The 14400-nt window shown below is 43.3% G+C and overlaps 1 protein-coding gene across 6 annotated transcripts in view; it reads left to right on the forward strand.

Annotated features, from left to right (window-relative positions):
• The window catches only part of SLC15A2 (solute carrier family 15 member 2), a 52074-nt gene extending 38319 nt beyond the window's left edge, over positions 1 to 13755 (forward strand). For 3 of the 6 annotated variants that reach the window (XM_036386973.2, XM_036386972.2, XM_036386977.2), the window contains 8 exons: positions 1180 to 1305; positions 1669 to 1833; positions 4452 to 4498; positions 6594 to 6704; positions 7787 to 7883; positions 10324 to 10470; positions 11494 to 11598; positions 12432 to 13755. In XM_036386973.2, the coding sequence (XP_036242866.1) occupies positions 1180 to 1305; positions 1669 to 1833; positions 4452 to 4498; positions 6594 to 6704; positions 7787 to 7883; positions 10324 to 10470; positions 11494 to 11598; positions 12432 to 12608 (975 nt within the window). In that variant the 3' untranslated portion in view covers positions 12609 to 13755. The other 3 variants (XM_036386974.2, XM_036386976.2, XM_036386979.2) reach the window with 3 other exon arrangements.
• The last annotated feature ends 645 nt before the right edge of the window (positions 13756 to 14400 follow it).

A 14400-nucleotide genomic window follows, 5' to 3' on the forward strand; every position in this document is an offset into this window, starting at 1 on the left:
CCCTGGATTAACATCTGCTGGTTCCTCAGGTGAATCCCCTAACGAGCCTCCCACTGAAATGAGACTGTGTGGGTTCAGGTCTTTTTTCTGATCTCTTTATGTGAGCAAAGAAATGCTCTCATTGCCACCACCAGAATCTCTGGCCAAGCACCAAAGTTTGCTCTGGCTGGGGGTGAGAGGTTCCCTCTGCCTGTGCATGAAAATTTTGCCCTAAAGGCATTTTAAGATCTAGCAAAGAGGAGGGTAAGATGGTCCACCTTCACATGACTGTGGGTAGCAGAGGTGAAAAGCTACAGTAATGGAATTTGCTGGATAATATTATCTGCCTGTTGGTCCAGAGCAACATATGGATACAAGGAAATCAGCTCATTCTGACTTCTTTGGCAGTGTGTCTCCCCACCCAGTTAAGTTCAAAATGCCCTGCCTACAATACACAAATTATCAGATAAGATAGAAGAAAAATAAATAGCTCTGCAGTATTACTTGCAGCTACTTGAAAATAAAATGAGGAAAAAAGAGAAGTTAAAAAAAATATTAGCTCTGCAGGTAGTACAAGGCTGACACTGATTGATGTACTCTTTCTAGGAAATGGTTCCTGACAGGAGGAGATACCTCAGTGCTGGAGGCATCAGCTTACCTCTCTCAGAAAACAAGGAATAATATCTATACAGTCAGCTGTATAGATAGCAAGGTCCAGTAATGCAAAAGCACTGATTACAGACATGAAGCTGGACTGGGATTTTCAAAACTACTTAACTTCTGGTCTGATTCTTTTCCCAGTCACTGACTGCAGTGGGAAATAATTATTCTTGTCACTGCTTTTGAAAGCCAAGCACAATTTTTTTCATTCTGATATGGCAGTTGGTTAAATCCAGGCATGAGGGAGCTGTATAATGAAAGTTGTGACATTGTTCTACCTCCTCAGTAGGTGTGCAGTCTGTACACTTAGTGGTGTGAAGAGCAATTTTTGGGAGGAATGATGGGTTGGCCATTGAGCTACTATGAGGAAACCTCCCTAAAAATGATTTATGTTCAGTTTTCTCTGAGTGCAACTTCTGTTGAGGAAGGGATGGAAAAGTGTCATTACAGAGAGGAAGACTATTATGGCTAAAAATGAAGAGATATTAACGTGCTAATAAAGCATACAGATGGCACTTTAAAGCCTTTTACTTTAATTAGGAAACCGATATGCCTCGACTTGTCCCAAAAGAAAGTTTAATTCGGGTCCTGAATTTGGCAAAGAACCCTGTTCAAGTGGCAATCCAAGATAAGGACCTATTTCAGCAGCCTGTGGAGTCTTTTCAGGTAAGCATATATTTGGGACTGAAAGGCCTGACTTGCATGTCATTGAAGAAAGGATGGAGATTTTTACAGGCATTTTCTAATAAAGCCCACAGATGCAAAAGCTTGTTCTGCTCCATTGCCCTAGAAGTGCATGGGAATAGCTTTACAAATGAAGCATAATATCTCTGTTATATGAAACAGAAATTGAACATTTGGAGAAGAATTTCCCCAGCAAAGGATACACCTTACATTCACCTGTAATTAGGAATAGAGGATAACAGGATTACAGACTCCCTTAAAGAGGGGATAGTGTTGCACCTGGTAGGAAAATACAAATCCTTTCTTATCTGAAGAAAGTATAACCAAGTTTATTTTCTTCCACAGAACCCAGCTGAGTACTCAAAATTAATATTGAATGGAGAGCAACAGAGCCTTCACTTCACCCTGCAACATCAAGGATTGACTCTTGCTTTTAACTACACCGTGAAGGAAAAATCAGTATACAGCTTAATTGTTTTTGAGGCAGAAGGAAGCCTATCAAGCCGCTTAGTGAGTGTGGGAGTGAAGTGTAAATACAGTATTAATTCAATGGCTGTGATGCTACAATGGGGTGATAGGCTCATTAATTCATTTGCTCAGTTGCAATGTCTGTCTGATTGCTCTCAGATGGTCTAAAACTCACTTCTTAGCTAGAGGCACTGGATCTGTACACATTTCTGCTGGTTGATTAATAGAGGCGTTGTGGCATCTGAGAGTTTCTGGGCACACTTTAATCCACTGAGTGCTGCAGTGGGAGAGCAGAGTCATGCCTGCTAGGCAGCAGAGCTGGAGAAAGCTGGGGAAACAGAGCCAGGGGTTTTCCCCCAAGATGGCTCTATAAAGCAAAGATGTTAAAGAGGCTCTAGGGCTGGCCATGGAATAAAAGCATCAGAGGAATGATTCTGGGATTAGTTATTGCAAGTGTTTAGTGAAAAAGCACAGAAGGCCCATTTGTTTTGCTGAACAGAATAAATGATTAAGCTCATTTCAGGCTCTGCAGCAGAGCTGGCTGTATTTGGACTTTTGTGTATTTCTGCAACAATCAGAGAGGGGCATATGGGATGTATAGGGCAGATTCTGATACCTTTTATGCATAGCTGTATCCTAAGAAGCTGTCTTGAAATTCATGGTGTTAGTGCACATTGTGGCAGGTGTGTAAATGCCATCAGAATCTGTCCTCATGCTAAAATATCCATTCTCTTTGCAGTTCTTGAGCCTTTTACCTTGCAGGGTAGCCATACCAAGCATTCAATATTATATAGTAGAAACCATATAACTTTTAAAAAATTAATTTAAAGAATTTATTTTGTCATAGCATCAAGGTTTTTTGCTGATGATCAGACTTTTTGATTTGGAGTCTGGGGCTCAATAGCACACAAAGTTTCCCTGTGACCCTGAAAGCTGTGTGCTGTTTCTTTAGGAAATGGATACTTGTGATTTTCATACAGTCTTTAAGAAGCAAAAGCCTTCAACAGGTTTGGAGCATAGCAATCTCAGACCTCCAGTACATCTATGCTGCCCCAGCTGTCTAGACTGTGCTTAAATTAATGCCTACCCTGGCACAGGCAGGCTCTCATGTGCTGGGAAACATCTGTGCTGTTGGGTGATGCTATTGACCTGTCATTCACAGCTCTAGATAAGGGAGATGTGGAAGACAGTGTGATAAATGATACTTTTCCAGCATTGCAACACAAGGAAAACAGTGCCAGCATCACTGCTGTGTTGCAGGGCTCACCCTCGAGTTACCTCCCTCACTGCTGGGTTGGCCCACTCACTCAGGTGGGAGTGCTTTCCTGGAAGAATCCTATCTCAAATTGGTTTCTTCTCCTTTGTGGGCTGTTGAGTAGGCAGGAAATGAATTTGAGAGCTCTGGGGATCATCAGTGAAAACGAGTAATAGTTTGGCTGGTCTGTCTGCAAGGAATGAGAGTATTCATCCCCATGTGTCTCCCATGGAAAAAAAATGATGTTGCTGTTTATTATTTATTGCTCTGACATTTATTATTCACTGTGGCTATTTATTATTTAGGGCATATGTTATTTGTGGGTAGCATATTACTCTGAAGTACAATAGACATTAATAGATATACTGAAATTCTGGATCCCTGGTCTCAGAAACTCAGGGGTTTGCATCAGGAAAAAAAGTGTGGAGAAAGGGCCAGAAAATTTTGAGAGAGAGCCAGTTTCTAAAGTCCCTCTTGGCTTGCCTGGGTTCCATCTGTGGGCAGTGCAAATTGAAATTGCCCTGCCATCTTCAGTGGACATGGCACAGCTCTGGATTTCTACCAGCCAAGAGCTTTGCTTTGTGTTCTTTTTTTGTGACATACAACCTCCAGGGCAGGGCTGTGACTTAACTGCGTTTTTTCAGTGTTGTACACCAAACAGGTTTCTCCAAATGAGTGTCAATTAACTATCTAGCTGCTGTGCTAGCTGTGGTCTCCAGGAGAGACACTCTCACTCCCCAGTGTGCCCATCCAGATGGCTATTGCAGGGACCTGTCTGCAGGGATCTGTTTGTGAGCACAAACAAGCGTCTTGGTTTCTCCTACTCTGTGCCTGCACATTACAACAGTTTAATCTCTTGAGTATTGAGGATCAGGGAAAGCATGAGTGATGCATGATCATCAGCAGAGTAACCTAGCAGTTCCTCTCAGCTTTAGACTTCTGTGAAGTCTATGAATATGACAAGAATCAGGGTCTGAAAGTTAGGCATTTGCAGATTTTTTAGGAGTGATGCACTTAAGTTTAATTGTAAGTAGTCACTGAAAGATGCTAATGTGGATAATGCTCTCTTGCTAGCTCAAGATCAAAAAATACTTTTTTTGGAGAGTGTTACATTCCTCAGTAGAAGGGTGACTGGCTGAAACTCAGCAGCCTTTGTTACAGAAGAGATGAGGAGAAAAGGTATGATCTCATCCTAAGCCATTGGAGGAGATGAAGTTTTGCCATTGGCTTCATTGTACCAGGGCTCCCCAGCTGTGGCCTGATGTAAAGCTTATGTGAGAGTCCAGTCAATTTCCACAGGCTTTGCAGCACGTGTGTAACTCTGCAGACACCACTGTTGTCTGCCACACATTGTAAGACAGCATTAATAAATATGTTTGATGGTTTTTTTTCTTCCTCTCTTTAGATTACAGACTTGGAAGCAAAGCCAGAAAATGGTTTGGCAGCTGTTAGGTAGGAATGGGGTTTTTTTTTTGAGGATTTGGCGGTGGTTGGGAGAGGGAAAGTGCTTTTGTCTAATGCATCTGTATGTAACATAGCCCAGATGTTCTTGGGTTGGAATCCAGTCCACACTTCTCATGCAAGACTTGGGTGTCAGCTGTGGAGGCTTGACAGAGTGTCACCTCCCACACATGCCATGCAGAGCTGAGAACTGTTGCTGCTCACTGCCTAGGGTAGTCTGGGCTCTGATGGCAACATAAAAGAGCTCCTTCCTTGGAAAAGTGGCAAATTCATCTCCCTGATGAAAGGGAAGCAGCAATTTGGATAGGAGCTGTTGCTATGTCCTTTGCAAATTGGCCAACCCATGATGTTCACCCAAACTCATGTACAAGTGTCTACTAAATTGGATGCAGCAACAATTTTACATCCTCATAACAATTCAGCTGGGCATTGGACTCGCTTAGTGCACTCTTCCTAATTTGAGCTATCCCATTTAGTCCATGAACACTCCTGTTCTGGTTTGTGCTGGCTGCTGAGGTGCAAAAGATGCAAATTTGCAAAAAAACCTTCAAAAAACAAAACAAACCACCAAACCAAAACCAAACAGACAAAACCCAAAATACCCCCAAAAACCCCAAAAAACCAGGATTCCAGCTAGACTTTCTAGAGGATTTGGGCAAGGTGAAATTAGAAAAAAAAACAAAGCAACAAAATGAACCCACCACAAAATAAAAACAAAAAAACAACCAAACAAATAAAACCTTAAAATCAATGTCCAACCCCTTTATCTGAAAACCTGTATAAACAAAGTAGGAGAGCAGTATCTCTTCATAGCCCTGTACTTGTGAAGGTTTCTATTGACTAAACACCTTGAAGACTTGATTCAGTCAGAATTTTTTTATATTTTCTTGGGGAGATTTTTGACCAAATCCCCATACTTCCCATTTAAGAATTTGTAAAGAAGTTTCACTAGGAGGAAACTATTTTTGCACTAAAACTTTACTTTTGTTAAGCACTTGACTAACTTCAGGGATTTCACCCCCATTTAAAGAGCTGAAAAGCAAAATATCTTAAAACATAGGTCAAATGAAAAGCATTTGGTTTTACTATCAGTTTTTGAATTGCCAGAAGGAAACTGTCTTTTTTCTATGAAAAAACACCAAACAAACTGTTCCCATATAAGTTTTAGTTTTGATGAAGATATCTTATTATGCTGGAAAACTCCTTGCTGTTGGTAGAGGCTGCTTCTTTGCCAGCATGGTGCACCGGCTCATCAGGATGCACAACTTCAGAGTTTCCTGTGATCAGCTGAGACTCTGTCCCCTCACAGAGCCGTGGAACAGTCACCATAGTGTCACAGAATGGTCTGGGTTGGAAGGGACCTTGAGATCACCTTGTACCAACACCCCTGCCATGGACAGGGACCCCTCCCACTAGAACAGGTTGCTCAAAGCCCGATCCAACCCGGCCTTGAACATTTCCAGGGATGAGGCATGCACAACTTTGTTGGGCAACCTATTCCAGTGTCTCACCACCTTCATAATGAAGAGATTCTTCCTAAAATCTAACACGATTTAACTGTACCCTCTTTCACTTTAAAGGCATTCCCCCTTGTCCTATAACTCCATATCCTTGTAAGAAGCTCCTCTCCAGCTCTCTTGCAGGACCTCTTCAGGTACTAGGAAGATGCTCTTAGGTCTCCCTGGAGCTTTCTCTTCTCCAGGCTGAACAGCCCCAACTCCCTTGCCCTGTCTTCACAGGAGAGGTGCCTCAGCCCTCTGATCATCTTCATGGCCTCCTCAGAATTTGCTGCAATCTTTGTTGGTCTCTGAGACTGGATTGCTAGGAGGTTCTAGACCCCAAAAAGTGAGGATCAGTTTTCACAAAAAAGAGAGTAAGAGGGTAAACTAATGCAACAGGGAAAATAATCTTGTATTGAAAAACTAGGCAATGAATCAAACAAATATTTTGGTAACTTGCAGAAGAGACTCTCATAAACTTGTGGAATTACAGAATGCTTTGGGAGAATATGCAAACTTCTAAAGTGTCTGCTATTATGCTTCTCCTGCCCTGTGTGACAGGTCAATGAAATATGGTTTCTTTGCAGATTCGTTAATGCTTTGAGCCAAGATGTCAACCTCACCATCGATAGCAAAAGTTTCATTGTTGTTCAGAAAAACTACAGTGCTTCTGAGTACTCACTGCTGGAGAGGGACATGTAAGTCTCTCTTCCCAAGCTGAAGGTCCTTGCTGAAGCATTTCCTTGGGTACAAAGAGACTTTTCTCAGCCTAATAGCAAAACCTGCATTGTTATTGTCTTGGCATGTGGTTGTGGGGGCAGATGTTTGTAAAAAGCAGAATTATCAACTCAGTGCAGAGCAGGTGCTCCAGGCCACTCGCGTGTGCAGAAGTTTTTATTCACATTATGTGGGGGCCTGGAGGGAAGAGACTGGCCATTCCTGTGCATCTGCCAGTGGAGTAAGGTGGAACATGGTAAAGTCTCCTCTGCCATTTAGTGCCTGCTTTATTTTGTTACTCTCTCAGGCCCAAGCTCCTCGTGTTATGGTGCTCTCAGGGAAAGGCCAGTTCATATTCCACGCTACCAAGTGTTAGTATGTGGGCTGGTAACATCAAGTAGCATTACATGGCTTTGCAGGCTGGGCTTGTTAGACAGGGGCTCCATATGGCCTGGGTTTGGCAGCACTGGAGTTGGCTCTTGTAGGGTATTTCTAGCATTTCCAATGTTTCAAAACAAGCTTCATGGCTTTTCTCTGCATCAGCTCCATCCAAAATATTTATTGCTGCAATTTAGTAGGACGCAGCATCCATTGTGGCAATGCTACTGAGCTTCTGTGCCATCTCGCACATCCAAAATCAGAAGAACAAATATGAAAGCTAATTTGCTCTATTGAAAGGAAACAAAGTTGCTTCTGGGTCCATATCTCTGAGATCCTGTTGACTACTTGTCTGGCCTACATTTCCTGAAGAAATGCAGCAAAATTTCAGGGAGGGAAATAAACCTAAGGGGAGGAAAAAAATTATATCAGCGCTAAGAAAGAGCAGAAACCATTAAAAATGTTAGCAATGGCCTGGGTCATTAGGTGAATTCCAGTCAGTGCCCAAGTGCTTCTAGAAAGATAAGATAGCAAGAACTCCAGTGATTGTTTGATGTAAATGCTACTGTATTTTTACATCTTGCATCCTCCCTGCTCCATTTCAGGGGCGTGTTTGATAGCTCTGCTCTGTGTTCTTTGTTTGTGGAACTAATTGGGAAATACTGTCCTTCATCCTTTTATCTAGATATAATGATGGAAAATGCATAACTGAAACAGGAGAGTTCCCCCTGGAGCTGGGGCTGCTTGACTTTGGTGCCTCATACACTGTTGTGATAACTAATGTAAGTGTTCCTATGATGGTCACACACTCCTCTTCTACTCTCTGTTAGTGCTTTTGTTCCTGTGCTTTGTCCACTCTCTGATCCCTGGGCAGTAGCCCTCTGAAGGCAGCCTGTTATCAAAGGGATTGTGAAAAGTTTTGGTACCTACATTAGTGAGATGAGTGTATATTTGTTCCACCTTACACTGTGATCATGTCAGACTGCATGGGTTAAAAAGAATTAAAATCTTTTCCTTGATAGAAATCCTCCATAGAAAATCATGTGATCTGTGGTTTGTGCTGGTCTCATGCCATCCTTGAGTAGTTAACATTGACCCAGAGCACTGCAAAGAGTTATTACCATCTGCCAAGAGCTGGCTCTGCTTGTGGTCTTAAAATATTGTACCTGGTGGTGCCTCACACTCAAAAAAATTGCAGAAACAGTCTGCTCTATCCTCACATTTAGCTTACTGAACTAAAGTCTGATCTTCCAAGATTTTGTAGATTATGCATAGGGGGAAGAGGGACAAAGTCTTGAGGGAGGAGGTTGGTGAGGTTGTACATCTGTTTCCTCCTCTCACTGTCTGTACAGCTAATTTGGAGCCTAGTATAAAGTCAAGGCTTGGTTTTCTGAACAGCCTAGCCCTGATAAGGTCTGAGCACTTCTGAGAGGGTGGGTTCCTTTCCCTGCCTGCCAACCTCTCAGACACACTGCTTCAACCCTGGTCCAGCTGGCTGGAGCCACAGAGATGAACGTGATCAGCTTAGTTCCCATTTTAACCTTTCCACCACAAAGGCACACAGACAAACTGGGTCTGACAGGACACACTGCTAAGCTGCCCTCTGGGACTTTGGCTGCTGTGTTGTGATGAGCAGAGCAAAGTGTTGTCAGCAACTCCCTGGCAGTAGCATCTCCCTGTTGGGCAATTAATGGGAGCTGTTCATGTCTGCAGAGTCCAAATACATTGGGGGAAAAATATAGCCATGAAGCACCTGGCATTTTTTTTTCCAATTCCAGTAGCTGGAGTGGGATGTACAGCCCTGGAGGGAACAAGCAGATGCTGCCATCTGTGAGTGCAGAGATTTATGTACATAAAACACACACACTTGAAGTGATGTTGGCCAGACCCCTCTCCCATGGCTGCAAGCCTCTTTCACCAGATGAGAAACCAGATAGAGAAGTTGCATTAAAAATATAACTCTAAGAAAATGGCCCCAGAGCCACTGGTAACAGGGCCAGCTGAGGTAAATGTGTCCCATGTCACTGTGCCAAGGATTCCAGTTTGTGGTCCCATCTGCATAAGTCCCTGCTATAGCCCTGGCTGCTCAGCGTGGCTCTGTGCCTCAGCCCTTCTGAACCCTGTGCTAGTACTTCAATATTTTTCATCCTCTGTTTTTCCATCTCTCTGTCTGTGGTTTCTGCTTTCTGTAGAGAGTTAGTTTGCTTGAGGCCAAGATCACTTTTAATTATTGCAGTGATTTGTACTGAGCCCTGCTCCTCTGCCAGGAGTGCCATATAGAAGAACCAAGAATACAATATATTAGTCTGCTAATGTAGCTGAACTGTGAAACTTAAATCATGGGGATTCTGCCTTCTACCCCGCCTTCCTCAGTGTGCAGTTACAGCATGGTGCTTGTGACATTTCTTTATGGGCTAAAGAGCAATGCACAGCACTCTTCTCACCCCTTTTAGCCTGCGGAAATACAGTCTCTTGATTTGCCTCCCTGGCAATGATTGGTGATTAAGAACATCTCGTAAACATCCCTTGTATTTTCCCAAGTACTCTCCTTAAACACAGGGCTTTCTGCCTGAAGTCATTTCAATCTAGTGTTTTCCTGGCTTCTAGTCAAATCTTTCTCAGCCTCTGAGCCTCTGTGCATCACAGGCAGTATTAATTACACCTGGGGAAAGAAACAAAAATAATTAGGAATACAGCTACCATAACTATCTGAATAGATCTAATATGGAGCTGTCTTTGCTACTCTTGGCATTCCTGAGCTGAATTTGTTTGGGTATCAATGATATCATAGGGAAGTTGTACAGTGCTGATAAGATGGGAGCAGTGACCACATGGATGCAATGAGCGCTTACACCCTCTCATCCTTTTTCAACCTTGGGGAGAGCAGCTGGTCACAGGCTCTGCACTGGAACCTCACAGGCTTTTCCCAGCCCCACTACAGAAGACAACTGGTTGGTTTGCAATAATTCAGGGAATTCTTGTGGTACCTAAATGAGCTGGAATGCTTCCATCCTGCTCTCTCTGCCCTGTGCAGGAGGAGTCATCCTATTCCCAACAGGCTTGAAAATGGCAGGGTTGAGAGCCATAGTTTGCTTCAAAGGCAGGGCTTTTTTTCCACCTTTGCTTAAAACTTTGTTTTTTGGTAAATTTACTGCTGTTGTCCAGGCTAAGAAAGATCTGATCTTTCAGCAACTAATCAGTGTGCCTTTAATTTCCTGCTAGATTTCTGGAGGTGCTGTTGAGACTTGGAAGTCAGAAGACATCAAAGCCAACAACGTCCATATGGCCTGGCAGTTACCACAATATTTACTGATATCTGCTGGGGAGGTGATGTTCTCCATTACAGGTCTGGCCTTCTCCTATTCTCAGGTACTCCACTTAAAGATAACGACCTTACAATTGGACTTCAAGATTTATTTCTGCATCTGTCATTGACTTGTCATACCACTTTTGACATGACACTAACAATGTTATCTATCCTTCAGCTGAAAGTGGGATTGTAACACAGCTTTCTGGGTGCCCTGAAGCTAAATTAATTCATATTCCGAAGGTACCTGTTCTCAGTGATATTCAGAAATATCCTTTTCTGGTATGCCTGAGAACACAGAACAGAACTGGATAGTTAATGGGAAAAGTCTGAATATTTTTATATCAGGGTTTTCTCCTAGTGAAGTATTTTGTGCTATGTATTTTTCAGTGATATAAAGGCAAGGTATCTCAAGGGCTACAGGGTGGCGTAAGGATTTGGCACCTGGTTTAAATTGAGAGACTGAAGGGGTCTAAACATGCAAGATTGTAACAAGGGAGCAAGGGGTAATGAACCTGCAAGGGATGATTTGATTGTTGTCTAGGGAGGTTGATGAGAAGAGAGGACTGAGACATTACATGGTCAAACAGCTACTGAAGCTGCTCAAATCTATCCCTGGAGTAAGGTGCAGATGTTTATTAATGAGGATGATTAATGCAGTGGGATGATCTGTAATGGGATGTGAAAAATTTGTCCTCAGCAGGAAATTTAACATCAAGATCCAGTCTCTTTTCCAAAGGTGTACAGCCACATGGCACCAGATCCCAAGCTGCAGGGCTTTTGTGGCTCCTTGGACGTCCTGATGGTACCATTTCAGATGCTGCAGGTTGGGGATGACCCGGATTCAGCTCTGCAACACCAGCACCTCCTGCGTCTTCATGTGTCCTCCTGTCAATGTTTTGAAAGCTCCTTGTATGCAGATGTTGAGATTAAGCACAGATTAACTACTCCACACAGAGGAAATTCCAGCATCTCCTCCTAGGCTGAGCCCAGTGGCACCTGCACTGGGCAGGACTGCAGAGGGTGAAGCAGGGCCGAAGGGCGCAGCGCGGTTCCCACTGATCAGGCCCTTCTCCTCTTTTCAGTCTCCAGCCAGCATGAAGTCGGTGCTGCAGGCAGGCTGGCTGCTCACCGTGGCTGTGGGGAATACCTTTGTGCTCATTGTTGCCGAGGCTGCACCAATGGCACAGGTATGGTTGGCTCTTAAAAAAGAGGTTATGCTTTGCAACAGGCTTCTGGTGCTTCTGGATGGCCATGTCCTGGTGCACAGCTTGTCTGCCCAGCCCCAGGCTCCTGCCCCTGAGCTGACAGCAGCTCACTCTGAGCTGTCCTCCTGCCCCTGCTCTGTGGGGCCCTCAGTGGAGCTCCCCTGGGGAGCACTGGCCTTCCTTGGCCCTCCAAGGGCTGGAAGTACCTGACCTGTGCTGGTAATGCTGCTGGAGCTCAGCTCTAGACAAGCTGACTGTGTCTGCACCTGGAGCCTGGACACAGTGGCAGCCACACGTTGAGTGCTCCCCAGAAACGAGACCCGTGGGCACTCAGCTCTTCCTCAGGGGTCTCACCTGGGGAATCCTGCCAGGCTGCCTGAGACATCCCTGATATGTCAGGCTGACAGAGATGGTCATGGTGCAGAGGTAGTTAAATTCAGGCTGTGAAACTTCTGGGATGATGCCATGAAGGTGTGAACTGGGGCTTATTTCTGGCCAGCATAAATCTGCCTCCCCAAAAGAATCTTGTAGGCAAAAAGCCCAGGTGGGTATGTTCCAGTCAGATTTGTAAGAACAGATTTAATGGAACCAACTCAATCTGTTTTGTTTCAAGAGGTATTACATATTTATAATCACATTATTTGTAAAAGCATTTACCAGAAAAGCAGGATGAGAAAGTTTCTATCTTGTGAGCCATTTTGGAAACTAAGAAATAATTTTCATCCAGCTCTTTAAAAAGCACTTGAAAGTGCAGAGATATCCTCCGGACTGAGAGTCTGGGGTCTCCTGACCTGCTGTTCTTTTTTCTTTCCTAGTGGGCTGAATTTGTCTTGTTCACTGTTCTCCTCTTTGCTGTGTGCATTATTTTCTCCATCATGGGATATTTCTATGTCAGTGTGGATCCAGAGGACCTAGAAGAAAAGGAAGAGAAGAGAGAGACCTCAAGCAGAGGAAACATGATTGGTCTTGTTACTCAGAAAACAAAGCTCTAACACATCATGGGTTGGGATTTTTGTTTTTAAACTCAGTTATGAGAAGGTGAAAGAAGGGTGGGGACAGAGTTATTTTATTTTAGAGCATTGCAGTCTTTGTTACTCAAAATGTAACCACCTTATAAATGGGATCAAATGGCCCTATATAAAAACAATGGGGGTCCTGAAATCAGAACAAAACTCCCTGGGAAAGCTCCTCAGGTATTAAAAGCCCTTATTAGTAATTACAGTGTAATTTAAAACCTGCCCATCTTTTTAAGCATGGAATGCTTTCCTATGATTTTGCCTTAAACATATATTTAGGGCAGCAGGTAGGAAGGGTGGAAGGAATGCCATATGACACAAAAATCTAGAAATGTTATGAAAGAAGAAAGGAAAAACTAGTATAGGAATTAGGGAAGAATAGATGTTAGTGACTGAAGGATTTTTAATGCTATCATCAAGGACTGTAAGGGTTACACACAATCCCAAAGGATTTCATCATGTAACTCTCCTTATGAGTATTTCATCCCCTTATTGCATGTTATGAATGGTTCTGATTTATGATTTTCACCTTCAGGCTCAGAAGTAATAACAGGGAATTAAATTCTGCAGGCTAAAATATTCCCAAAACACTGCTGACGAAGACAAGCATGCTGCCACCTCTCCCATTTTTCCCCTGGAAGTTTTTAACAACTGATGGTGTTCTTTGATTAGACATGATTAGAGAATTGCTTTATGCTTTCTTATTTCAGAATTCCAGACAGTTATTTGCCATCTTCCTATACATTAAGCCTTTATTGGGCATTTCCTTTTACAGCACCTGTCACTGCAAGTTAGGATATAGCTGATTTCTTATCTCATGCCTCAGTTATTCCCCACTGGGAGACAAGTTGCAGTAGTTTCTATAAAATTCCAGGCATCCTGCAGTGAGTTATTTACAAGGATGCACTTTATCATTTTTTCAGTCTGCAAGAGGAGACCATGGCATATGAGATTTTTCTTTTTCCTACTTGTTTGTCTGTCTCTACCAGACTTTGGATATAGCAATTTTATTGGAATTGTGATATAATTGTCTGATTTTCCTCAATTGCGTGAAGCTGTGATTTCATGTTCTGCATAGGAGTAATCCAACCACTGCTGATCTAGTAAAACTCCTGAGAGAGTCCCTGCCTTCCTCTGTCACTTCAAGGCCACAGTTGTAACAGGTCTGGCCTAATTTAAAACAAGGTTGTCAATAGGATCTTCAGGTTCACAGAGAATAGGTTTTAAATTATGCTTTCCTCTTCCATCTTGGCATTGGCCATAGGTGGTTGCTGATACTTTGATTCAGGAGATAAATAATACATGTTTAATTCCTGTTCAGGACAGTGCTAGGAAATACACTTAGTTTGACACCACCTCAGCTCCTTTGATGTGCTGCCACTGTGTGTGTGTATCTTCTTGAGTAACACTAACAAAACACAGCTTTTTGGTTTTAACTCACAGCCTAAGATTGCTCCCTCTGCTTCCCGTCCTAAGTGGGCATGGACTTTCACCACTTGTTCTGCATGAGCTCCTGCCTGCTGTGAAGTAGCATCTGGGGTTGTGCCAGAGGGGGCCCATGGTCTCATCAGATAAATGAGAAGAGGCTGCAGATGTGCACGCAGGAACACTCGGGGTGGTTCAGTCCATGCAGAAACATTTATTAAGCTGTGGTGGCTGGATCCAGGCAGCTGAACCCTGCAACTCCATGGAGAATGAAGGGCATTGAAAGCCACCAATTAGGTCATCCAACCTGCTTCTCAGAAGCCAAGTGAGGATTATTCCCCTC

Source organism: Molothrus ater, chromosome 7, assembly GCF_012460135.2.
Source record: "Molothrus ater isolate BHLD 08-10-18 breed brown headed cowbird chromosome 7, BPBGC_Mater_1.1, whole genome shotgun sequence".
Taxonomy (NCBI): Eukaryota; Metazoa; Chordata; class Aves; order Passeriformes; family Icteridae; genus Molothrus; species Molothrus ater.